Source organism: Pelophylax lessonae (genome assembly GCF_965119305.1).
Source record: "Pelophylax lessonae genome assembly, chromosome: 2".
Lineage (NCBI taxonomy): Eukaryota > Metazoa > Chordata > Amphibia > Anura > Ranidae > Pelophylax > Pelophylax lessonae.
In genome coordinates, this window is record NC_138769.1 from 664,998,342 (window position 1) to 665,026,154 (window position 27,813).

Here is a 27,813-nt window from a genome sequence, read left to right on the forward strand (position 1 = left end):
TAATTGCAGCCTCGCCAGCGCCAGTGCCCATACATGCAGCCTTCGCCAGTGCCCATACATGCAGCCTTCGCCAGTGCCCATACATGCAGCCTTCGCCAGTGCCCATACATGCAGCCTTCGCCAGTGCCCATACATGCAGCCTTCGCCAGCACCCATAATTGCAGCCTCGCCAGCGCTCCATAATTGCAGCCTCGCCAGCGCCACTATACACATCACTTTTAAAAATCTCCAGAAAGCAGCGCCGAGAGGTAGAAGGGGGCGGGTGGCGCCGAGGAGAAGGAAGGATGCGCTGTCTTCGGAAATCCCGGCGCCTATGATTGACGTCGGCATAGGAGGCGGGACTTCCGATGACAGCGCTTCCTTCTTTCTCCTCGGCGCCGCCCGCCCCCTTCTACCTCTCAGCGCTGCGGTCTGGACATTTTTTTTTTATATCGGCGTATAACACGCACAGTCACTTTTTCCTCCTAAAAATGGAGGAAAAAGTAGGTGTTATACGCCGATAAATACGGTATGTACATGTGTTTTTTTTCTTTTTAATAAATGTGCAAAGATTTTAAACCAACTTCTTTCATGTTGTCTTGATGGGGAATAGTTTGTAGAATTTTGATAATGAATTGAATCTATTTTGGAATAAGGCTGTAACATAAAAAAATGTGGAAAAAGTGAAGCGCTGTGAATACTTTCCGGATGCACTGTAACGTGACTTTGCCTCCTCATGTCAGATGCTGATGCTGATCGAAGTCTTCTTATTAGTGAAACAGCTAATCTGATAATTTGTCACTAATAGAGCTCATTTAGCCTGTGTACTGCCTACCGACTCTCCTGGGAGACAGTCATATAGACTCATTAGCAGCAAACATGTTAATAGCATTGTTCATCTTACAGAGTATTTTACACGTTTATCTTGCAAGACAATTAGTTGTCTAGGTGTTAGAGGAAACCCGCCATGAAGGAAATACACAAGCTTTCATTGGCGATCCATTTTGTAAATGGTTTCCTAGCTGTTATGCTGCTTCGTTGACTTCAGTACTTTTTGGCTTAATGACCTGGAATGAGTATTAATATCAGGATATCTATAGGGCTCTGTAAAAAAAAGAAAAGTTGTTGATGGGTATAAAAAGTATGAAACTGGTACATACCCGAAGCAACCTGCACTACCTCCTGCTTCACCAAATTACAAGGCTGTTCTGACAAGCAAAGCTCCAGCCATTACTGCGTAGTGTTGGAGCTTGGCAAATCCTTCCTGACCCCCCACATTTCTATAGGGCTGCCTTACTAGCCAAAGAGGATGTTTAGGAGGCAGGGAGGTGTCTGTATTATAAGGACTAGTAATATTTTACTTGTAAGAAGGTCCCAAAATTCAGGTGGAGGCTGCTGTGACCGCAAATAAAGGAACTGGTCTTTTAACCACTTGAATACAGAGTACTTTCCCCCCCTCCTGCCCAGGCCACTTTTCAGCTTTCAGTGCTGTTGCACGATGAATGACAATTGTGTGGCCATGCAACACTGTACCCATATGAAATTTGTATCATTTTTTTCAGACAGATAGAGCTTTCTTTTGGTGGTATTTAATAGGGATCGACCGATATTGTTTTTTCAGGGCAGATACCGATTTTCTGGCCACCCTTCAGGCCGATAGCCTATATTAGGTGCCGATATTCTGCACATTTAAATTTTTTTTTTTTTTTAAGCGGTCCTTTTTTTTTTAAAAAAAAAAATGTTTTTGATCACTTTTATTGCTGCTGTCACAATGTAAACTTCCCTTTTGCCAGTAATAGGCACGGGCATGTACTCTTTATGGAGACATCTGGGGTCTAAAAGACCCCAAACCCCTCCCCTGCACTTAAAAGCATTCAAAACGCCAAGTTTGGCTCTTTCGAATGCTGTAATTTTTTAAAAAATCTGCCGCCTTTAAGACTACAGTACCCTCTGGCTGCAGGCATCACTCCGATACAACAACTTGAAGCAATATCGGCCATTTCGGCAAGTTTGTGGCCGATACTGATACTTAAAAAATAGTGAATATCAGCCTCCGATAATCGTTGGATCCCTAGTATTTATCCCTAGTATTTATTCACCACTGGGTTTTTTTAGTCTTTGCTAAAGAAACGAAAAAAAGACTGAAAATTAAAAAAAAAAAAAACATTTTTTTTGGTTTCTGTTTTAAAGATTTGCAAATAAGTAATTTTTCTTCTTCACTGGTATGCGCTGATGGGCACTGATCGGAGGCACTGATTTGTACTGATGAGGCTGCACTGATAGGCCACAGCATATCACATGGTAAAGGGACGCTGTGATTGCCCCTTTACCCCGATCTGTGATCGGCTGTGTCCGAAGGACACAATGGTCACAGAGCAAGCCTAAAGTGCACCGCAGGAGGCGCGCAAGGGGCAGGGTTCTAGGAGGACGTCTATAGACACCCTTCCAGAACTGGACGACCACGCTGTAGCTGTCTTTCAGGTGAAGCTTGGTCAAGAATTGGTTAAAATACACATCAGCCATATTCAGTAGCCACTACCATTACCTGCATGGAGTTTGCATGTTCTCATTGTGCTTGCATGGGTTTCGTGTGGGTATTTTGGTTTCCTACCACACACCAAATTCATGCTGGCACCCTATTTGACTCCTGTCTAAATCGGCCCTAGTATATGTATAAATGTATGTGAGACCTTTTAGAATTTTAAAGTAGAAGTCCACCCTAAGGGTCCTTTCACACGGCAGCTCCGTGTGTCCGCAAATCATCCTACTTTTTTGCGGATGATTTGCGGACATAATGTAAGTGAATGGCACTGCGGATGTCAGCGGAATACCATCCGCTGACATCCGATTTTCTTCCTTTCAGTTCTGTTCCGTTTTTTCGAATGGAACAGAACCCTATTTTTTCATCCGTGTAAAAAACGGAAAGGAAGGAAAATCGGATGTCAGCGGTGTCATCCGCTGATATCCGCAATGCCATCTACTTACATTATGTCCGCATATCATCCGCAAACGGATGGGATGATATGCGGGCACACGGAGCGGATGACACAAATGTCATCCGCTCCGTGAAAAAAAAAAAAAAAGTCCCGCAGCGGACTAAAGCAGCGGAGCGGCCGTGTGAAAGGAACCTAACACTAAAATCCCTGCATCTATAGACCTCCATGATCTAACACTAACCTATCTAGCCCTGTAAAGAAGAAATCAGTATACTTACCTTTTTTAAAGCCGATCCTCCCTGATCTTACGCTGAGCTGTCAGCCACTGCTTCGCTGTGGAGGCCGGTGCAGAGGACACAGCTGACAATGGAAGCCCTTTAGTAACTCTATTGGTGATGTCACTCCCCATTCATTTCACAGCCGTTGTCAGCTGTGTCCTCTGCAGAACTTCCGCCGCTGGAGATCGGATCGGCTTCAAAAAGGTATGTACAGTATACTGGTTTCTTCTTTACAGGGCTAGATATGTTCGTGTTAGATCGTGGAGGTGTATAGATGCAGGGATTTTAGTTTTAAGGTGAATTAACACTATAAGCTTCTTGAGGGTAGGGACTAATGTTAATGTAAAATTTGTGTAAAGTGCTGCATAAATTGTCGCGCTATGAAAGTAACCTGTAATAAATAGATAAAATGTTTAATTCCTTATTCATGTCTTGTCATTAACAGTGGAACATGCTTCTACTTATCCAAATATTTCCTCAAAGTCCAATCATTGCCCTTTTCTAAATTCTCTCATAAATAGCAGAGGAGTCCTGGGTGCAAAAAATCTGCTAGAAAAAAAAAAACTTAAAAAAAAAACGATTTTGGACTCAACTCCACTATCCTTGTAAGGAAAAGAGGGTAGTTATGTCTAAAGGCCAGGCGTGCGGTGCGGAGAGGGACTGTCTGGGGGAGGGACTAACCCGTGCAGCAGCCACCCAGCGCAGTGCGGGAGAGAACCACCAGGCCAGGCAGCCGCAGCAGCAGAGGAAGCTGGCAGGTGAGAGGCCAGAGAGCCAGTGGTGACAGTGGTGCTGCAGCCTGCAGGAGGAAAACCTAGCCTGTGATCGGGAGTCGGGACACAGGTGAAAAAAAGGTAGGACTGGAGTAGTACTGGCTGTACTAGTCTAGTGAAGACTATGTAAAGGGGATCTTTTCTTTTGGGGAACCTGGCCTGCTGTAAGGGGGGAGATCTAAATGGGGGACGGGACCTCACCTCACACTGGCCTGCTGTAAGGGGGGATGTATATGGGGGACATGATCCCCCATATAGATCCCCCTTACAGTAGGCCAGGGTGAGGTGAGGTCCCCCATATAGATCCCAACCTACAGCAGGCCAGGGTGAGGTTAGTTCACTCTGGGGTCCCCCATATAGATCCCCCCCTACAGCAGGCCAGGGTCCGGACCTCACCTCACCCTGTCCTGCTGTAAGGGGGGAGATCTATATGGGGGATGGGACCTCACCTCACCCTGGCCTGCTGTAAGGGGGTATCTATATGGGGGACCTGAGATCTATATGGGGGACCTCACCCTGGCCTGTTGTAAGGGGGGATCTATATGGGGGACCAGGTCCCCCATATAGATCCACCCTTACAGCAGGCCAGGGTGAGGTGAGGTCCTGTCCCCCATATAGATCTCCCCCCTTACAGCAGGCCAGGGTGAGGTGAGGTCCCGTCCCCTATATAGATCCCTATAGATCTATATGGGGGACGGGACCTCACCTCACCCTGGTCTGCTGTAAGGGGGGATGCTGCACATAAAAACAAAGAAAAGGAACAGATTTTTTTGCGAAAATTACATGAGAGTGGCACTTGCCAAGATAAAGCCGCGCATTTCTGAACGGGTCTCTGAAAGACAACAGCAGAAGTCACACTGATTTGCAGTAAATATTCATTATTATGTTTTTGTTTTTGTGTGAAAATCATGTTTTAATGGTTTTGTTCTTTGTTCTTAATGGTTTTGTTCTTTTTGTGCACCTATGTATAAATATATACCTAAAATAATATATACCTATGTTTTGAATTTGAAACAATCATATTTTATTTTTCCAATTAAGAAGGGTTCGGCGAATGCGCATATGAAACTGGTGGGGTTCAGTACCTCCAACAAGGTTAAGAACCACTGCTCTAGTGCATGGGTGTCCAACCTTTTGGCTTCTCTGGGCCACATTGAGCATAGAGAAATTTTCTCGGGCTGCATATAAAATATATACTATAGTATATAAGTAATATAACGCCGCCGCGACCTCCTAATTTAACACAACTAGTGGATTATCTCCTCCAAGACTGCCTCTGTGGGCGTGCCCCCGACTCAACTTCCTTCCACTCCAGCGAAAAAAAAAAAAAAATTGTCAGGGGGCAGCGGGCCACAGGTTGGACATGCCTGCTCTAGTGTAATCATTCACATCCAAGTGATTCACACAGGGAAAACGAAGAAATCCTTACTATATGTGATACCTCATGTAGAATGCAGCATAGAAACCAGCTGATATTTGATACTGCATCTGAATGGCGTTGTTTGTATATTGTATCAGGATTTGCACCAAAAAAGTCCCACCAGTCTAGAAGCTATATCCCAAGTGTGGTCAAACACTTGAAGCTGAAATGTAGCCCATCAATTTACAACAGCTTGAGAAAGCCAGCATCCATGAATAGTCCCATCACTTATTGTGACCAAAATATTAAAGGTAGAAAGTTATTCTTATCAATCCATCAGATCATTGATCCACAATCCTGGTTCTTAGTATCTTAGTTCATCCATAAGTAAATCCATATTAATGAGGCATTTAGGAGGAGTAAGCCAGTGAAGAAAAGGCCACCTGATCAATTTTGCCAGAACATCGACTGCTTTAGAGGCTATGGAGGCTCGAACTTTCCTTGGACAAGGCCCAGAAATACATTGAGACATAGACAACAACATTCAGCAAAAATGGCGCAAGCAGATGGTTTGTGACGTCATGTACGTAAATACATCATGGTCAACATGACGCATGAGCGTTAGGACGTGGTGTTGTCCACCGTATTGATTTAGACATACCTTCCCTCATTTCCTTTCAAGGATGGTGAAGTTGTATCTAAAACTGCTTTTTTAATCTTTTGTTTCTTTTCTAGAATAGGCATTTGCTGTTGCAATAAAAATGGCCTTACATCTTAATGCATACAGTTTAAGGAAATATTTTTCTTATGTGTGTTCAGTTTCTTCATGTAGTAGAATGTAGTATGTGTTTCTTACTTTTTATAAACTAGAAATAATTCTGGATGCTTTTGAATCATGCAGACCTGATACACCACCACAAGCAACCCAGATACTTACGGAGGAAGAGATGAATAAGCTTGGAGCCAAAATTGTCAAAGCAGAAATTATGGGTAACACGGTGAGTTGCTGCTTCTATCTCATATGTGATTTGTAACTTTTGTTAGACTTCTTGGAAGGTGTCTTTAACTTAGGAAATCTTTAGAGGTGGCACAGACGCACACCATGCCTCCTTCTGCTTCCCACAGATTGAGAAGACATTATCGGACAGATTTGAAGATCTAAGCTGCCCTGCCCTAAAAAATCTTTGACTTGTCTATACAGAGCAAAGCAACATATTTTCTTTATTGCCCCCTCCCCAACTGCACATACTCTTTTCTTTGTCCCTTGTCACCAGGAGTAAGTAAAATATTGGTACTTCAGATATACAGGAGCATGTGACTCACCCTCTTTCCTCTCATGTGCTGGTGTTTGGTAGTTGGCCCAGCTCTATGAAATGAGGACAAGTAGAGTCCTTATCCCTAAAGTCTAAGTTTAGCTAAAACTAAATACAGAAAAATCAGCACAAGGGACATCAATTATAGTTAGTATGATGTGTCCCAAAATGTGTTCTCATTTTTCCACTTTTAGTAGAAATCCTTATGTGTTTTTACACAATGCCCCCCCCCCCCCTCCTCCAGCTACCGTAATCTTTTGGTGCCGCCGGAGTTTATACAGCTGAAAGGCGACTGGCAGGGTCTTTCACCAATATAGCTTGAATATGCACACCCCTTGATGCCCAATCCTGTCATTCATGGAAACTGTACTAAAGCTTATATGAATGACACAGGATCTCTGAACAAAAGTACCATGTGATCTGGTTGCAGCGTGGTTCCAAAATTGATAGCTGAATGACTTTGGTGCAATTTGAGGCCATTCAAAATAAATGGGCTCAAATCGCACCACACTAAATTGCATGTGAATTGAACAGGAATGCGGCGGGGGGGGGGATTGGTAGGCCAAATTAAGATTTTTACTGAAAGCAGACAAATTAGGACAAGGGATGACACATCCTAACTGTAAGTTATGCTGATTTATCTATTTTTTAGTTTTAGCTAAACTTAAGCCTTAGCATGGGCCGAATTTCTGGTGGCATCGGCCGGTTCATAAGAAACCGGACAACATTCGGCCCATGTGTATCTGCAGCCAGTCCACCAGAAGCCGGCTTCTGTCAGAGGCATGGCCAAAAAAAGGTCTGCCGATCAGCGCTCTCAGCCAATGGCTGAGAGCGCTGACCGGAGTGTTCTGCCGGGGAGGCCATGCACCGTCAGAACACAATAGAACAGCAGGGGGGATTGCTGTACTAACATGGCATAGTTAGTACAGAGGCTCTGACCTGAGCTGTTAGTTTTTTTGTTCAGCTCGCTAGGTTGATGAAAAAAAGCTATAGTGTGTTTGAGGCTTTGGTCTTTAAAAAACTCCAAGTTTTCTCCAACCAGAGCAACTTGGGCCTTATGAAGGGCTTAACTTCTTTGCTACCTTTGGTTGGTTGTAGAGCAGCAAAGGAAGAGTGAATATATGAAATTAGGGAGGGGAGCAGAGTGAACCTGTTGCTTTGTGTGGTGGAGCAAAGCACAGTTCTGCATTAAAGAAAAACCTTTCTATAATTTCTCTTACACATCTGCTGCTCAATACGTTGCCTTGTATAATTATTCACTTTAATTACTTTTCCATTCACTGTTACAAGCTGTGGATTTGACTTTTCATGTCACTGATGTACAAAACACAGTCCGTAATTTCAATGTAAAAAAACAAAAATCTAGATTTGCAATAAAGAGTCATATAATCATAGTAATAATAAGCTCTATAATCTTAACTATAAATAAAATGTTTAACTCAGTTGCGTCCCCCCCCCCCCCCCCCCCCCAAATCTGCTTTCCCTTTAGCTGCAGATGCTGCGGCTGAGGATGTACACATTCTATGGCAGAACTATATTCTCTTCCACTTTTAGTGGGTGTAGAGCCCATCAAGCACAACCCATTCAAGTGAATGGGACTGCTCTGTAAGAATGATACAGCACCTCCCAGATGCCTGTCAAATGCTCTTTGAAGACTGATCTGGATGTGGATCACACTTCGAAGGCAAAAGCAGGTTTCAAAAGCGCTAAACGTGGCTGCACAGGATCAGATGCACTGAGATGCAAGAAGGTTTTTCATTTTAAAAAAGGAAATTGTTTCATACACAGTTCTTTAGCAAACTAGATGTCAGTCGGTTAGGGTTTATATCTACTTCAAGTATGTTGTCTGAAGCAGTCACTTCAGTCTAATTCTGGTTTGTAACATTACAATATGTGGGAAATTGTAAAAACAGGTGAAAATATTCACCATAAGTTGTATTTAGCACAATTTTTTGAACATTAAGAAAATCTAGTAGATCATTACCACACTTCAGTGGAACTCCATTGCGTCTCCATTTAGGAATTCTTGAGAATGGGACAGATGCAGCACTTCACATCTGCAGAAGCCCCATTTTGGTTTTGACACACATTTTTATAGGGTTGAATAAATAGATGTAATGGTGCATGTGCAATGTCATTTTGTGCCACGTGGACTCTACCGATTAATCACTTCAATACCAGCATGTTGCACCCCCTTGCTGCCCAGGCCATTTTTCGGTCTTCAGTGCTGTGATATTTTGACAGTAACATAACAATTAGTCATGCAATAGTGTACCCAAAATAATTATTCTAATAATAATAATTATAATAACCTTCTGGTGGTATTTATTAGCCACTGTTTTTTTTTTATATAAGGAAAAAAAAGCCCAAAAAAAACATCTCAATGTGATCTTATTTTATTATTTTGCATCATAGGACACAGAGGACTTCATATTTATGACTACTTGAGTTATGCTACCACCTTCAGGTGAATGGAAACTGGCCAAAAAAAGGCAGGAATCCCCACTCAGGCATAACCTCTACCATCTCTGCCATCTCAACTTTAGCTAGTGCCCTTAGGTAATGGATGTGCCCACAGATGTATCCCTGAAGATCTTCTTTCCTGGGCTTAGTCTCTAATTCTTGCTTAGTTCACACACTGCTGGGGTAAGGAAGTGCCTCATCCAGACAGGTCGCTACAGCCAGCAGACCAAAAAGGACTGTACCTGGAATCCACATGCAAGAGTGAGGATGGCCTGTCATGCTGCGGGTTGGCACTGGATCCTGCAGGGTGGTCTCCCTGGAGGGTAGTCAAATCCCTGAAGGTCCTGCAGGGTGCACCTGCGATGCTTGGTGAAGATTGGGTTTGTTACTTGTGTGTGGCTGGTTCTGACCCTCCACTCAGCTGGCTGGTCTGGGAACGACTAGGATGTGGGTTCCCAAATCCCTGCACAGTTAGCCCTGTAATGACTCTCTAAGGGTCAGATTAACTCTGAATCCCTGCCCTTCTGGTATCTGATATTTTCACTGCCACAGGTGCATAATCCTCTGGTTTCTTAGTTTCAAGGAAGGGATTTTCTGCAGTTTTTTTTCTGGATTGTTTGATCAACTCTCAGCTGTTCTCACTGGTTTAGAATGCCCAGGATGCAAACAAGGGCACTCTTATTCCCCTTCTCCCATTTTTATGAAGGGTGAGGCATTGGAGGATTTTCCTCAGGATGAGGAAGAGGTGGAAGTTGCTGAGGATCAGGAATCTTCTGCGGATTAGTCCTCCCCAAAGGAATTCCAGGGCTGTTTCAGACACACAAGACCACAGTGGGCTTCCTCACGAATGTAGTGTGCACTAATCTGAAGTTACCACCGCGAGAATCCTCTTTCCCATAAAGGGTGGAGAGGGAAAGTAGTGGAACTCCAGCTTGTCCCCCTTGGACACCACATTGCAGACCCACTTACTGCGACTTCCTGAGTCTAGGTGCCCACAAAGGCCAACTGATAACCCCCCCCCCCAGTGGGAATGGGGCGCCCCTTCACTGGGAGGAGGATGTGCCTACAGAACAGAGGACTTGGGGGTCCAGTTCTTGCAGAACTGAGGCTAAGGCCTCTGCTTTAAGTCCAAGGCTAGTTGTTTACAAAAGGAACTTTTCTTGGATCCTGAAAGCATCACTGGTTTCTGACCAGTTACCTTCACCTTCTTAAGGGGTAAGAGTGTGCTCTTCTCCACAGTCACCTTCTGGATAAAGGCATCCAGGGGTGGTCCAAAAAAGCATTTTCCCTCAACAGGCAGCCCTCAAATTTACTTTTCTCTGTCGCTCATTGACAGACGTAGTCCTCGTTGATTAATAACAACTCGGGTTATACTGCCCTCTACAGGAGTAGGACTAGACAGGAAAGAAAATGTTCTGGCCACACCCTAGGGGCAGTCCCAGAGGGTATATCCTCTCACTTCCTGCTACAGCAAATCATTTTTTTCTGTCTAGTTAGGAGTAAGGACCTAGATGCCTTGCTAGGATCTTCGGTCCTGGCAGGATTTTTTTCTTAGAAAGATTTTTTAGACAGCTTTTTTCTCCAGTTTCCTGTGAGATCTTCAAGCAAGTAAGCTGAACTGGGCGACGGGCTGGATGTTGAGATCCAGTGGTCACCCCAGTTCAGCCTACGAGCGCGTGCAGGCCATAGCTCCGCGCTGGGTCGGCCGCGACATAGTCCCACTGGACGGGGACTGACCCTGCGAGTTAAACGTCTCGCTTAAAACGCCAAAGACCATGAGTCACGGCGTCCGTATTGGTCGACAGCCCTCCCACCCCGGTGGAGAGGGGTACTGTCAGGAGTTGGCGCCCGCCTGGTTCCGGTATGGTGAGTAGTATGTTCCCCCTTTTCCCCCTGACGGGTTTGTGGTGAACGCGGGCCCTTCTCTGAAACGGTAAGGATGGGTCTCCCCTCTATCCTATACATGTCACAGATCCCCCTATTTGAGTGTGATTTTTGTGAACAAGAAACCAGGAGGCTTGGTTTGGGAGCTGACAATCTAATTTCATTTAAAAAAAAAAAAAAAAAAAAAGATGACTGAAGTCAGTGACAGTACTAGAATATACTGTGGTAGCATAAGGTATCCTACCTATCAGAGGTGTTCACAGGGCGATGTCTATGCATGTATACTGCAGTCCAGATCGCATTCCTCCAGCAAGGGCAGGCTGCCTTCCGACGCCTATGGACCGCATGCGGCCCGCCAGGGTCCGGTACCGCCGGCCAGGCTGATCACCATCCAGGGTGAAGTTTGGAGGGCCGATGCACTACCGCAGGCCGCTGCTAAGTCGCCGATATCCCAACAGGACTCCGCCATTTTCTTGCAGAGCACACAAGGCCGCCATATTGGCGTAGCCTCATGTCTCCAGCATGGGGGCGGCCATGTTTGAGGTGACCAAACACCTCGTGGAGCCAGGGGGAGGCGCCGGAAGGCGTGTTAACGGGCGGAGCCGCCTCCTTTACCCAGGAAAAAGGGCCAAAGACTTCCTGTCTGTAACAGGACAGCACTGAGCAAGCTGATGAAAACTTCTGTGCATCAGGGATGAGCCTTGGGGTCTCTCTCTCTCTCTGTGGGGTCCAAAGAGGCAGGTAACACTGAGGGGCGCTGTTGCGACTGGGGGATACAAAAAAAAAAAAAAAAAGTTTTTTACTTTGTCATTTTTTGTCGCTGGCAAATGTCTTGTATAATCATTGACCCTGCTGCATAGGTATCCCCACCTGATCCCCTCAAGGTGGCCGCAGGACCCTCCAGTACCTCACTTGTTTTTAATGCATTATCGGCAGTTTTGGAGTCTTTGGTATCCCGGGTGGAGGTGGCCTGTCAGGACGGGGGTCAAGAAGCGACCCCCGCCTACCCCTATTTTTCATCTGATACTTCAGATACGGATTCGGAGCTGGTCAATGCAGCTGCAGGTCCCCCTTATGGGGCTGTTGTCTCAGGTAATGTCTCCTCAGCAGTGAGGAGAACGTTTCTGCCTCCGCCATAGCACAAAAGTGGTGGATGCACTAGTGGTGTCCGTCTGGGTTACACCGGCAGAGGTAGCTGAGACTGAGATTCCTTTTTGGTACTTGTTAGCCTACCAGAAGGGTGAAGGATTTTCCTTTACCCATATGGGGTCGTTTTTGGAACAAACCCCTGCTATTTCCAGTACCACCTGCAGTGCTGAGGGCAAGAGCACTGTCTTGCCACAGACTGTTAGGATAAGAGGACCTCGTAACTAACGAGGACCTTCCTTTTCTGCTCATAAAGAGTTTGTTCGTTCCGCGAGGGCAGGCGATAAGGAGTGCGGCTCAGCCAAGCCTGAGGCGCCCCTGCCCATCTCTGGGGTGGGGGGATGTCTTCACCGGTTTCCGGATCCATGGCTTGCCAGAACCCCGGACTAAGGGGTTCGCGAGGTCATACGGTCAGGATACAGGATCGAGTTTCAATCACTTCCACCGGTGCGATTCTTCCCTTCTAGCATTGAATGGTTTTAGGGGTTCGATTCGAACCTATTCACAATGCCCAGGAAAGAGGGCAAGGTGCGTCCTAATTTCTGGACTTGGGGAAAGATGGAGTCCATCCGTACAGTGGTGGCCTTCCTGCATCAGGGGGATTTCCTGGCGTCCATAGACATTTAGGATGCCTATCTTTATATCCCCATCATCGCAGGACATCAGCGTTTTTTCGCTTTCCCAAAGATCATCCCTGGTTCCCACCATGAGACTGAACTATCTGGGCCTAATGTTGGATACATCCTGGGCAAGAGAGTTCTTGCGGAGAAACTCCAGAAGGTTCAGTCAACGATTCGGATGTTGCTGTCCGTCTATTGGCTGGGACTGTTGGTGGCCTTCTTAGAGGCAGCACCGTATACCCAGTCTCATAACTGAATTCTCCTGAAGGAGATTCTTTTCTATGGAATCAGAATTCCGATTCCCTGGACAATCGGATCTGGTTGAGCGAGCGGACCAGGGAGTCTTCGATGCTCAACCAGGGGAAGTCATTCTTTCCGATAGTATCCAGGTTACCAATAAGGGTATCGGAACTGAGAGCTATCAGATTTTGTCTGATATACTGGACCGAGCAGCTCTAGAGCAGCCCGATTCGGATCCTATCGCACAATGCCACGGTCGGGACTTATGTCAAGAAAGGGGCACTTAGAGTGTCCTGGTGGCCATCGAAACGACTAGCATCTTTCGTTGGATGGAACGGTTTGTTCCTGATCTCCCCGCAGTGTTCACTCCAGGGTTGGGGAATTGGCAGGCAGATTATTTCAGCCATCAGATTCTGGATCAAGGGGTATGGCCTCTTCATCCAGAGGTTTTTCACTAGCTGTCCCTTCATTGGGGCACCCCGGATGTGGATCTGTTGGCACCTTGGCTCAACAGGAAAGTGCGGAGGTTTGTAGCTCGCACCGCGATCCTCTAGCGGACGCAGCAGAAACGCTGATCGCCCCGTGGGGACAGTATCCGCTACGGCATACCTTCCATCCTCTCAAGTTACTGCAGGAACTTCTTCGCAGGATCGAGGTGGAGGGAATTCCAGTTATTCTGGAAATTCCGGACTAACCTCGTCAAGCCTGGTACGCCGACTTGGTGAGGCTAGTCGCGGACGCTCCTTGGAGACTTCCTCTCAGGGAGGATTGCGGTCTCAGGGACCGATCTTCCATCTTGCTTTACAATCGCTGGCTTAAGGGCCTGGCCATTGAGACCCAGGTACTGAAGGACAAGGGAGTGTCAGCTTCAGTTATTCCTACTCTAATTAAAGCAAGGAAAGCGACTTCCAGCACATGGAAGTCTTATATTGCGTGGTGTGAATCTCTTGGATTTCCCCCACATACCTATTCGGTGACCCGAATCTTGGTCTGTCTGCAACAAGGGGTTGAGCAGAAACTGTCCTTAAGCACTATCAAGGGTCAGCTTCCGGCGAATCATTCCTTGGTGCGGAATTTCATCCAGGGGGTGCGACATCTGGCTCCGCCAGTGTGCGCATCCTTACCGCCTGGTATTTTAATTTAGTGTGGTCAGTTCTTCAGAAACTTCTCTTTGAAGATATTAGGGAGATTCCCTTGCTTACATTATCCCAGAAGGTGGCCTTCTTGGTGGCCATTACTTCTGCACGCAGGGTGTCAGAACTGGCCGCATTATCTTGACGTTCCCCATATCTGGTGGTTCATAGGGGTAAGGTGGTTCTTCTTCCAGATCCATCCTTCCTTCCTAAGTGGTTTTCAGAGTTTTCATCTGAATAAAGATATTGTGTTACCTTCCCCGTGTCCTAAGACTAGCCATTCCTTGGGAGTTTGCATTACACTCCTTGGATGGGGTTCAGAAGGATACACTTGACTACTACAAACTTGTTTTCGTAAGACGGAATCACTTTTTGTGATCACGGATAGCCCTTGTAAGGGGTTGCCTGTTTCTGCCGCGACCATATCTAGATGGACCAGTCAGACGGTGGTACAGGCTTATTCTATAAGGGTCGGAATCCTCCGTTCCCTGTTAAGGCGCACTCTACTCGGGCGCCTAGTGTCTCCTGGGTCTTCCGCCATCAGGCGTCAGCGATCCAGGTTTTCAAGGCGATGACTTGATCGTCGGTTCATACCTTTACATCATTTTATAAAGTTGGTATGATGGCATCGTCAGATGCTTCTTTTGGCCGCAAGGTTCTGCAGGCCGCAATCTGAGGAGACTTTTGGTCTACCTCAAGGGTTATTGGGTGTTTCACTTAGGTCTCATCCTTTTGCTCGATGAGTCCTTGATGCTTCTGGTTGGCTCCGGTTGGGCCTTCTGGATTTTGATTTCTGTTATCCCACCCCTCATTTGTGGTACTGCTTTGGGACGTCCCGAGTTGTTATTAATCAACGAGGACTAGGTCTGTCAATGAGCGACAGAGAAAAATGGATTTTTGTAAAATCTTACCGTAAAATCCTTTTCTCTTAAGCTCATTGACAGACGTAGTACCCGCCCCTCTGTTTTTGAGTTGGGTTGGGTTAAAATTCTCTAAACACTGCTTTGTGACATAACTGATTTGCTGTAGCAGGAAGTGAGAGGATATACCCTCTGGGACTGCCCCTAGGGTGTGGCCAGAACGTTTTCTTTCCTGTCTAGTCCTACTCCTGTAGAGGGCAGTATAACCCGAGTTGTTATTAATCAACGAGGACTACGTCTGTCAATGAGCTTAAGAGAAAAGGATTTTACGGTAAGATTTTACAAAAATCCATTTTTTTGCAGAGAAGTTCTGCTGACCGACACTTGATCCGTAGGCTCACTCTAATGTGGGCAGACATATGCCCACACATGTAAGCTGTCTTATTGAGCCTTTCAAAGTTCTCCTACACCGGTCTGTCTGCCTAAATTGGCTAGGCTGTAGCAAGCAACCACCATCAAGGAGGGAAAAAAAGTTACACTGCTCTAGAGGAAATAGACCCAGTAATCTCTTGGAACTTTAGATTCCAACCCAATCCCCTGTGTAAATTCTCATGGTGGAAAATTTGCAGGTGGACTTTTTCAGCCATCAGCTTCTGAATCTAAAGGAATGGGATCCTAGCCTAGACATGATAGCAGAGACTTTTCTACGCCGCAGAATGCCCGATGTGGATCTTTTGATATCCCGATTAAACCGCACACTGGACAGGTTTGTTCCCAAACAAGGGGTCCTCAGACAGTTGCGGTAGATGATTGGGTGGCTGCTTGGGATCAATTTTACTGATCTATGCCTTCTCTCCACTTCAGCTTCTTCCTCAACTGTTGATTTAAAATGCATCTGCTAGGCATAGGAGAACGTGTTCTGTCCGCATTGTAAATCTCTAGGCAGAGGAGCCAAGGGTTCTTCCAGATCGGTTAGATTTGCGATTGCAGCGTCCCCATCTTCCATCATGCTTTATGGCCACTGGTTTGGATGAAATGACTGTTGAAGCCCAAATCCTGAGTAACGAGTTTTCGATTCTGTAATTCCTCCAGGCTAGGAAGTCAACCACCAAGAAGGTGTACCATTGTACATGGAAATCCTGTTTTGCTTGGTGTGATGTTTGTGAATTTTATCTCTGACAGTTACCATGGGGTGCATTTAGGCTTTTTTTCAGTCTGGTGTGGTGATGACTCAGGCTCTTAGTACCATCAAAGGATAGATATCGTCTTTAGTTGTTTTGTTTGAGACCTATCATGTCTAGTTTGTATTTACATTGGGTATAGAAAATAATCACTCCCTTTGAAATAATCACATTTTGTTGAGACACAAGAGACACAGTTTTTGCTTTATCCAGCTGTATTTACTAGTGCAATTTATAACATTCAAGTGAAAGATATAACACCATGTCAGAAAAAAATTCAAAAACGGAATCACTGAGTTGACTAAAAGAATATATATAAAAATGAACAGCGCTTGCTCAAAACATCCAAATACATAAATAGTTTAAATAATTTAATGCATGAGGCTATATTACCAGAATCACTGGGTTGTTAAAAGGATCACCCCCTTGTGTCAGTATTTTGTTGAACCACATTTTGTTTTAATTGCAGCCTTTAGTCCGTTTGGATATGTCTCTACTAACTATGCACATCTAGACTTTGCAATATTTGCCTACTCTTTGCAGAACTGCTCAAGTTCAGGTAAATTTGATGGTAACCGTTTGTGGACTGCAGTCTTCAAGTCATTCCACAGATTTTCGATGGGGAAAAGTCTGGGCTCTGTGTAGGCCATGCAAGGACATTCACCTTTTTCTCCAACCACTGTGTGGTAATTTTTGCTGTGTGCTTTGGGTCATTGTCATGTTGGAAGGTGAACCTTCTTTCCATTGACAACTTTCTGGCAGAGGGCAGCAGATTTTTCTCAAGAATTTGACGGTATTTTGCCCCCACCATTTTTCATTCTATCCTGACAAGTGCTCCAGTTCCTGCTGCAGAGAAACACCCCCATACCAGGATATTAACACCTCCATGGTTTACTGTAGGAATAGTGTTATTTGGATGATGAGCTGTGTTGGACAAATCGTTTGGTATTGAGGCCAAATAATCCAATTTTTGTCTCATCTGCCTATAACAACAGTTTTTAGAGCCAATCCAAGCAGCTCTCTACCTTCTGATCGCTGTGATGACGAATCACATTGATCACGAATATAAACACTGTACTGTTGATTTTTGTGAGCCTGTCCCTTCCTCTCCTAACATTGAGAGTGAGGAAGGTGAACATAATGACTTAATCATTCATTATCAGCAGGAATCATTTATTATCAGCAGAACAGAGGCAGCAACAGATCAAGGTTAGAGATTTCATTGATTGTGGGATTGTTTCTTTAACCCTTTCACCCCACTCCTCTGCGCTGAGTGTGATATGTAATCTGAACTCTATCCGGTCTCTGATCTGTATAATAATGCTATCACCACTTTATCCTGCACATCTGAACATTAACCCCCTTATCTCCATCCACCAACTGTGTGACCTGTACATAAACCCTTCCGCCTCTTCCTCCCTCTGTGTTTGGGCCTAAATATAATAATGTGGTGTTTCTAGTGCACCATTTCCTCCATGTTTCATTCACCTCAAAGCAGCATGTTTCTTCATCCCCTTGGCGTGTCTACTTTCCAAAAAGGCATAAGTTCGGGGCGTTTGTGCTGTCTTTGGTATTTTTTATTTGCTATTTTTTATACCATTTTTCGATATTGCCTTTTTATTATAAAAATACAAATCACAGTGGTTATTGTATACCTCCAAAAAAAAAAAAAAGCTCTAAAATAGTTACATTTATTTGGATACAGTGTTGCATGACTTGTAGGCCCCCTTCATACTTGTGCAACTTGGGACTACAAAGTCGCAGGACAGGTCATACCCCATGATTTCCAGTGAGTACCGTTCATATCTGTGCGACTTCATAGTAGTCCCTGCACTACTTTGGTCTGACTTTGATGCGACTTGAGGTCGATAGACCTCAAGATTACATAGGCATTGCTTCAAGTCACGTCAAAGTCGCACTACTTTCAGGTCGCACAAGTGTGAAAGGGGCCTTATTGTCAAACTAGCACAGCACTGAAAACGTAAAAATGGCCTGGTAATGAAGGGGTATTGCGAACTGGTACTCAGGGGGATTGGGGTTTAACCCCCACCCATCACTCATTATTGGTGATCAGTGGCACTTTAAAACTCCCTCAAAACAATCTTGCTATGATGGTCAGTGGCACTTAGAAACCTCCATCCTGTGCTTCCTTCGTTGTGTGAAAAAAAAATTGTCAAATGTAAACATAGGTAGTTTTTACATTTGAAATGCCAAGATAGCACAACCCCTCCCCCCCCCCCCCCCCAAATGACCCTTTTTTGGAAAGTAGACACCCCAAGCTATTTGCTAAGAGGCATGTTGAGTCCATCAAATATTGTGTTTTGCCACAAGTTTCTGGAAAAAACAAAAAATGCTTTTATTTTTTTTCTTTTACAAAAAGTTGTCATTGAAATGATATATTGCTCACACTGCCATGAGTATATGTGGAATTACACCCCAAAATGCATTCTGCTGCTTCTCCTGAGTGTGGGGATACCACGTGTAAGACTTTTTGGCAGTTTGGCAGGACCCCCGAAAACCAATCACCGCCTTCAGGCTTTCTAAGGGCGTTAATTTTCTAATTTCACTTCATTTCTAATTTTCACTTCCACACTACCACAGTTTCGGAGGTCCTGAAATGCCAAGATAGCACCAAATGACCCATTTTCTGTACGGTGGTCAGTATTTTGCAGATCTCCTTGTTGCCACAATTTTTTGGAAAATTAAGAAAGAAAAGGAAAATAATTTTTTTTCTTTTCTTTTTTCAATTTTTTAAAACTGTGATAAAATGCAAGATCTGCAAAACACTCAACATGCCTCTCAACAAATAGCTTGGGGTGTCTACTTACTAAAATGGGGTCATTTGGGGGGTTTGTGCTATCTTAACATTATATTCCATGGACACAACGTGACTCTCAGCAATTAGCTTTGGGTGTCTATTTTCCAAAAAGGGGTCATTTGGGGGGGGAGTTTGTGCTATCTTGGCATTTTAGGGCCTCTGAATCTGTCCTAGGTAGTGAGGAAGTGAAATTAGAAATTTACGCCCTTAAAAAGCCTGAAGATGGGGATTGGTTTTCGGGGTCCTGTACGTGGGTAGACTGCCAAAAAGTCTCACGCATGCAGAATGTATTTTGGGGTGTAATTCCACATATACTCATGCCATGTTTGAGCAATATATAATTTAGGTGACAACTTTGTGTAAAAAAAGAAAAAAACTTTTTTTTTTTTTTTGTAATTTTTCAAAAACTTGGCAAAACATAACATTTTTCCATGGACTTTTAACATGCATCTTGGCAAATAGCTTGGAGTGTCTTTGAACTGTCCTGGCATTTTATGCTCAACATTAGAAGCTTATGCCACACATCACCCACTCTTCTTACCAATTGAAGACCAAGCCTTTTCTGACACTTTTTGTTTACATGAAAAAAATTATTATTTTTTTTACTAGAAAATTACTTTGAACCCCCAAGTTATCACACAGTGTTTGCGCAGCGATTTTCCAAATGCAATTTTTTATTTTTTTTTGGGGGGGGAGACACCTTTTTTAAATTTTAATGCACAAAAACATAATATATTGCTAATTGTTTTGTAAAATATAAAAGATGATCTTATGCCGAGTACATAGATCCCTAACCCGACATGCTTTAAAATTGCACACTCCCGTGCAGCGGCGATAAGCTGAGTACATTTTTAAAAGCCTTTACATGTTACCACTTTAGATTTACAGAGGTGGTCTCCTGCTAGATTTAGTGCCCTCGATCTGATGTTCAGGGCGATACCTCACATGCATGGTGCAATTGCTGTTTACACTAGATCTATGCTTGCGCTCGCCTTTGCGTGCAAGCACGGAGGGACAGGGGTGCTTTTTTTTTTTATATTTATTTTGCTTTTTTATTTTATTTCTTTTTTTTATTTTTTAATCACTTTTATTGTTATCACAGGGTATGTAAATATCCCCTATGATAGCAATAGGTAGTGACAGGTACTCTTTTTTGAAAAATTTGGGGTCTGTTAGTCTCTGGATCTCTGCCTTTAAAGCATCTGACCACACCAAGATCGGTGATAAGATGCTTTCCCAATTTAAAAATGGCGCTATTTCTATCTGGCGAAACCAAAGTGATGCAATGCTTTTAGCTTCCAGTATCTTAGGTCAAAGAGATGGTTGGAGCCGTTCTGGTCTCCGATCATCTCTATGGTAAGCTGGCGGAACCATCAGCTGCATTCTTGGGTTACCCGGGGGGACAGGAGAGCCTGAGAAAACCGTGGAAGGTGGCAGGAGGGGGAGTGGAGGGGAGTCCCCTTCCACTGCTTGTAAAAGCAGTCTAGCGGCTAATATTCCACTAGGATTGCTTTGAAACCTGACTGCCGGCTGAAAAAAATAATACCAAGATGATGCCTAAACCTGCAGGCATCATCCTGGTATAACCACTCAACGTCCAGCGATGTAATGTTCTTTTTTTTTTTTTCAACCTAACAGATTTCTCCATAAACATGGATCGATATGGATAAAGAAATCTGCTAGAAAGTGTGTGGTATGCCCACTGTTAGACCGCCCTGCATTCACCCATTTCGAATTATGGGCATACATGCTTTTTCCTTTTTTTTTTCCGTTCAGCTCATGGGCTGAACGAAAAAGAAGAACATAACAGATTCCTCTATTCACATCAATCAATGTGGATGAAGAAATCTCTGCCAGGAAAATTGTAAAAAAATATATGGTAAAGCATATGGAAGATCAGCCCTCTGTGTCCACCCCATACCCTATGCTTCACCATATATGCTCTTCTTTTTTTTTTTTTTTTTAACTGCGGTGGTGAAATCACTTCCTACAGCGATGAAAACATTGATTTACGTATGCTGAAAGTAAACGCTGTCGCTGTCAGGATAAACAAATCAGTGCTGCAGCTGATGGGCATACCTGCAAAGCAAACACTGGTTAACAATAAAACATTACAGTATAGCAGTATATTATAATGCACAGTAAAACAGTAAGAACAGAAAATGAATTAAATAAAATGACAACTATTTTTGGCTTTTTTTTTCTCCATTTTTTTTGTAACTGTAAAAAAAAATTTAAACGTTTCTGGCTAGGGTCTCTCAAAATATGATTGCCGTCTAACATTGTTCGAGGCCATTTGTGAAAGTGTGCCCTAGACTGTGCCGTGCTGTACCCTATACTAATACTGCACTCGTTTGTGGTAGCGTCTGGAAACGTCCTTGATGCAGAGACCAGGTTGGCCAGGACAGGAGGGACAAAAATAGCGGTGGTCACGCCTATATCCACGTTTGCTACAGACAGAACATCTTTTTTAGGGTGCTCTTTGGGTATGGGTAACAGGGAGGACATTTCGAAATTGCCGCTCACTGCATCTGGATTGTGAAATTGGACCATAGCACCTTCTCTAAACAAATGGGCTGTGATGATCTCTTCCTGGAATTTTAGGAAGGATCCACTTCTTCCTGACGCTTAAGCGTGGATCCACTTCTTCCTGACGCTTTACATAAGCGTGCAGCAGAGGCAATTGGAATAAATATACAGACACTTTTTTTTTTGTACCAGCATCTGGCCTTATAGGCAACTAAGTACGGTGCCATCAAGTGGTCATTGAAGTCCACCCCTCCTATGTTAAGGTTGTAGTCTTGGACACAGAGGGGCTTCTCAACAACACCAGTCACCATTGCAGTTTGGACTGTCGTATCTACGTGAAGGGTAGACAGGACATAAACCTTCCGTTTGTCTTTCTACTTCACTGCAAGCAATTCTTTACATTTCAAGCAAGCTCTCTGGGGCATTTACAAGCTGTTGGGGGGAAGCCCCGACAATTATGTGGCATGGTGCCACATATGCCAATTCCAGAATCAAAAAAATGGCTAAAAAGTGGCACACTTGTGTAATAATTGTCCATGTATAAATGGTACCCCTTTCCAAATAAAGGTGACACCAAGTCCCAAATAATTTTGCCGTTGCTACCTATGTAGACTGGGCAGTCATAGGGCTCCAAGCTGCTATATTTTCTCCCCATAAACCAGAAAACGATATGTATAACCTGTTGCTCTGTCACAGAGTTTTTACATTTTGACCCCATATCTGGCACGCTTGCTGGGAAAAAACTGTCAGAAAGCAAGCGGGCAGAAAACATATTCAGGGACTTATCTACGCAGACAACTTGTTAGGGAAAATACAAGTTTGCAAATTTTATGTTAAAGTGAATTAGGAGGGGCTGAATTTTGTGGAGCCTATCAAATCCAGGGTCACCCTGACAGAGTTCATTGTCGTTGAAGTGCAAGGAGGTTAAACCGCAGGATTTGCTTGTATCTAGTCCTGGCGACGGCAGCAGAGAACAGGCATATGATGAATTGGGTCAGTGGACCAATAGGACCGCAACTCACTCTTTTTAGTAATGCCCATGTTGAGTTATAGGCCCAGAAAGGTCTTAAATTTGGGAATGGTTATAGGTTTCTATCCAACTTGTGTGGCATGGGTCAAATTTGGGTTTGCAGCGATAAATTGAATGGTAAATAAATTGCTTTATACAGATCTCCGTACAGATGCTCCGTGACAAACAGTTAAAAAGAACGAAGGGGAGGTAAATCTTCTGTTTCCACCTGAATTCCGGGTTGGCCAGGGAATGGGGAAGTACGGGCGCTGCAGAAGTGGTGGGCTCCCAATCAGGATTTGCAAGCGCATCAGGAAGGGCACTATGAACTCTACGGGCCTGTCTTTGAATTCTTGGTGGCTGTGGGACACTGCTTGTGCTAGCCACCGCACCAGCTTAAACTATGGAACTCGCCACGTCACCAAGTGTTACTGCAGGGCTTGTTTGTACTGAGCCAGATTCTGACAGTGAGGACTCCCTATCCCTATCGCACTCATCTGTAGGCCTCTTCATTAGTGTACCTTTGTTTGGAGTTTTTGGCCACTAAATTTATAGGTACCTAGTGAGACTCACAGGTGAAAGAGCACCTGGTTGTCAAGGACTGTTTGAACTGCTACAAAAAAAATGTACTTGCTAGCGCTAGCAGAGATCAGGCCTGACTCTGCTAACGCTGTGGGTTTGTGTACTGTGTATCAGAAGTGACAGTGAGCTACTGACACTGCACTTGTTGGATTGGAGGGGGGAGGTGCTAACTGAAAGTGCTGCCAGGTGATCCTGCTAACGCTGCGTTTTTGAGAACACTATAGTATTGAGGACGCTAGTATAGTTCTGATCTGATCGAAGATATTTATCCGTTCAGACACTATACTAGTAATGGAGGTATGTAGTGTTAGTTTTACTGGCAATCAAAGGGTTAAAATTTATTAGTGAATGTGTAGCGGGCAATCTGACAGTATCTGGGATTGATGCTAACTATCTAGCGTCAACAGTGACACTAATACAGCGATCAGAAAAAGGATCTGTACACTTTACTAATGACACTGTGATAGGGCAGTGAAAGGGTTAACTGGGGGGGATCCAGGGGTTAAAACGTTATTAGGTTTAGGGTACCCGTAACATATTCCCTATCTGGGACTTATGCTAACGCTATTTAGCATCACAATAATACAGTAATCAGTAAAAAATCTGTACACTGTACCTAGTGACTCTGTGACGGGGAGTAAAAGGGTTAACTAGAGGGGCGATCAAGGGGTTAAATGTATCTATGTGTTCTGGAGACAAAGTAGTGCTTGTACTCACAGTAGGTGTTATCTCTTCCCACACTGTAACCGAAAAGGGCTCCAGGAGGGAAGATTGCATCATTTCTTGTGCCTGTGTTTACATTACACAGGTACAGGACGTTCTGCCTTTTCGTCACGTCCAGGCCTTAAAGCGCTGGCCTCGACCTTATAATTGATCGGATCTAAACTGAATCTGACCACTGCCGGATCCGCGGGCGCGCGTGCACGAAATGATGTACAGGTACGTGATTTCGTGCAGAAGAGCCGACTTGCTGCAGTACATGTACATTAGGCAGACAGCAAGTGGTTAAGTAGATATACTTCGATATGAGAATTCATCCAAAATTGTTCTTCTTTAATTATTGGCGACGGGAAACGGCAAGGTATGCCCTCCAGCTAGGTCAGTACAGTTCATCATGGCACCATCAGTGAGTTCCCTTGCTTGGTGTTCAGCACACAGGGTGGCCAAGGACTGACGTGGCTTCTGGGCCTACCCTGCATCCAACACCACAACAAGACTCACATCTTAACTCAATTAACAGAGTAAGTATAAAAGTAAACAAAGTGCCAATGCGGGGAAGCAAGGACATTATTTGTCCTGCTTCTCTGCACTTTTATTAATTTCGTTATTTTCTGCAATCATAGAATCTCTCCAGGGTGCATTGTAAACTAATAACACACACTATCGCTTGCCTACATAACTGCAAAATTAATAGTTTAATTATATGGCATACTTGGCAGTAATGAGTAAATGTTTGCTGTTTGTTGCTGCTTATCAATTAGGTGCACGGTGATTGGTTGCTTACTTCAACTACAAATTTACATAATGCTGCTTTTTACATAAAACAATAATGCATCTAAATTAGAAACAAAATTCCTTTTAAATGGCTGCTGAGGACTGAATGTGAATTTCTGACTAGAAATGACAAATGAACAATAAATGAAATAGGAAGACCTTACTTCCCAAGGGATTTAAAAGAATGTAGTGGAATAGAACATTGACAATTGACTTTTTTTTTGTCCTTGATGTGACCCCTCCATCAACTACAGCTCAAAAGCTTTTGGTGGAGTTAAAACACAAGGGATACGGAATGGGACAGATTGGGTCATGTGATCGGCTGTTTCTTTAGGTCTTATGTGTAGGGGTATCAGAACGCTTCTTCAGACATACACTAATATATTCTGAAGTCCACAGCATTGGCATACTTCAGTGCATGCATAAGGGTACTATTTAACCTCCAAGTTCAAGCATGCTAACAAGCACCATTAATGCAAGCATATCTGGGCATCATTGAAGATTTTCTTCACTTTTGTGATCAGAATTGATGTCTATATGCCCAAGACATATTTAGCAGTGTTGGTATACATTGGTTAACTTGACAATAATAATGTTTTGCGCAACTAGATTCTATCTGTGGCGCCTTTCTGTGGCGTAGTCGGACTCCTTGGGTGCCACTGGATATCATCAAACTGCCTACCCACCTGGCTGGTCTGGCTTTCCCAGACTTTAATGTTTAATATCCGGCAGTGCAGCCGCTATACTTGCATGATTGGCTTATCCCTTCCTCAGGTATTGCCTGCACAGCAGTGGAGGCAGCCATTGTTTCTTCTTATGATACACTGCACAACCTGGTTTATAGGAAGGAGGTCCCATCTTGTTCAGGTACTTCTATCTTACATACATTATATTCTTAAAAGTATTTGGACACTTGCCTTTGCATGCACATTTAAATGGCATTCTTAGACCGTAGGGTTCAATATTGAGGTTGCCCACCCTTTGCAGCTTTAGCAGCTTCAACTCTTCTGGGAAGGCAGTCCACAAGGTTTAGAATTGTGTCTATGGGAAAGTTTGACTATTCTTCCAGAAGCGCATTTGTGAGGTCAGGCACTGATGTTGGACAAGAAGGCCTGGCTCGCTCTAATTCATCCCAAAGGTATTCTTTCGGGTTGAGGTCAGGATTCTGTGCAGGCCAGTCAAGTTCCTCCACCCCAAACTCGCTCATCCATGTCTTTATGGACCTTGCTTTTTGCACTGGTCCAAATCACTTGGTGGTGGAGGGGGGGGGGGGATTATGGCATGGTATTGTTTTTCAGGGGTTGGGCTTGGCCCCTTAGTTCTAGTAAAGGGAACTTTTGGAGCATCAGCAAACCAAGACGTTTTGCACAATTTTATGCTCCCAACTTTGTGAGAACAGCTTGGGGATGGCCCCTTCCTGTTCCAACATGACTGCACACCAGTGCACAAAGCGAGGTGCATAAAGACATGGATGAGCGAGTTTGCGGTGGAGGAACTTGACTGGCCTGCACAGAGTCCTGACCTCATCCTGACAGAACACCTTTGGTATAAATTAGAGTGGAGACTGCAAGCCAGGCCTTCTCGTCCAACATCAGTGCCTGACCTCACAAATGCGCTTCTGGAAGAATGGTCAAACATTCCCGTAGACACACTCCTAAACCTTGTGGATAGCCCAGAAGAGTTGAAGCTGTTACAGCTGCAAATGTCGAACCCTACCGACTAAGACTGGGATGCTATTAAAGTTCATGTGCATGTAAAGGCAGGTGTCCCAATACTTTTGGTAATATAGTGTGTGTATATATATTATTTTTTTTCTTTTTAATACTGTATTTGTATCTGACAATTACAGTTTTAATAAGATGTGCATTGCCATCTTCAGGCTGCAGTTATATCTGCAGGCTGAAGGTTTATTATCCTAATAAGGCTGCATATCAGTTATAGTAGATTGTGATGATAGTATAAGGAACCACTCTTGTTTCACAATATTTAGTAGGGACCTAAGCTGTTAGTGACAGCTGAATTTGAGAGTTCTGACTTTTACAATCTCTGCATTTAGAAAAAGGGAAGACATTTAATAACGTATGCTCAGCATAAGGCATTTTGAGTGAGAATGGTTAAACACTAATTTTATGTATTTCTATAGGACCCATCCTATATACCTGTAGGAGCATTGGTCTGGATTTCCTTTTTACAGCTCAGTAGAATTCTGGTTAAAATAAAACAAATTGAACACTCTTAGCGTACAACAAGAAGTTAAGACAAAATCCAGCAAAAATAACCTATAACAGTATCTCTACTGAGATACACTTTTCGGAAATATATATTTGGAAAAATAGATGCTCATACTGGATGCTTTTGGGCATTTATTATCAATTCTACTTGAGGTCTAAATGTTACTTTAGTTTGCAGAGAATCTTTTTTGAACTTTGGAGTGATTTGATTTTATTTTCTAACTTTTTAAAAAATATTGTTTTGGTCTTGCAGACGTTGGCTTCAAAACTTCGAGCTCAGTTGGAAGAAGCTCGCCAGCAGAGACAAAACCAAGCACAAGCTCCGGTGAAAGTCAAAAGCGAGAAATCAGAGGTAAAGGCATGGCTTCCAGCAATTAGGGCGATTGTGCTAGCAAGAAAATAATTATTGCTAGGAAAGGGCAATGAAAAAGCACAAATTAGAATATCAACTTGAAATTGTAGAAGTGTTACTTTTAAATATCTTTATCTTTTAAAACTTGACCGTCCTTGTAAATAATACATCTGTGTGGTTTGAGTTTAGATGTTAAAAAGCAAGGTATGAAATGCCTTAATCTGTAGCACTTGCTAGGCAGACTATACTTTGACGGCTCCACATCCATAGCTCAGCGCCTGCATCTCACTGTAATGAAAGAAAGTGGAACTGAGGAATGAAGCACTGTGCAGAGGTGACTGATGCAGATAATGCAGAAGGGGGTTTTTCTTGAGTACACATTGCAGTAAAGCGGTGTGTTCTGGTGCAGCACCATTCTTTGTGAATATTAACCCAATGCAAAGCGGTAGTAGCCAAAGCAAAAGCATGGCCGTGCTTCACAATGTACAATGCTCCTGAAAAACTTTTAAAATGTTTTAAATCAGCCTAAAGTTTATGTAAACCAAAAATCCAGTTTTCTAGTATGTTTGGCATCATGGGTACATAAAAGAAAAGAAAACGGAGGCGCAAACACCTAGTGCATTACCCGTGGT

At 43.8% G+C, this 27,813-nt stretch overlaps 1 protein-coding gene across 1 annotated transcript in view; it reads left to right on the forward strand.

Moving 5' to 3' along the window:
- Positions 1–27,813, forward strand: part of CWF19L2 (CWF19 like cell cycle control factor 2) — a 410,652-nt gene that overhangs the window by 126,363 nt on the left and 256,476 nt on the right. Inside the window, exons 9-10 of the mRNA XM_082245347.1 lie at positions 6,228–6,324; positions 27,083–27,181. Of these exons, the coding sequence (XP_082101473.1) occupies positions 6,228–6,324; positions 27,083–27,181 (196 nt within the window). The remainder of the gene's footprint in view (positions 1–6,227; positions 6,325–27,082; positions 27,182–27,813) is intronic.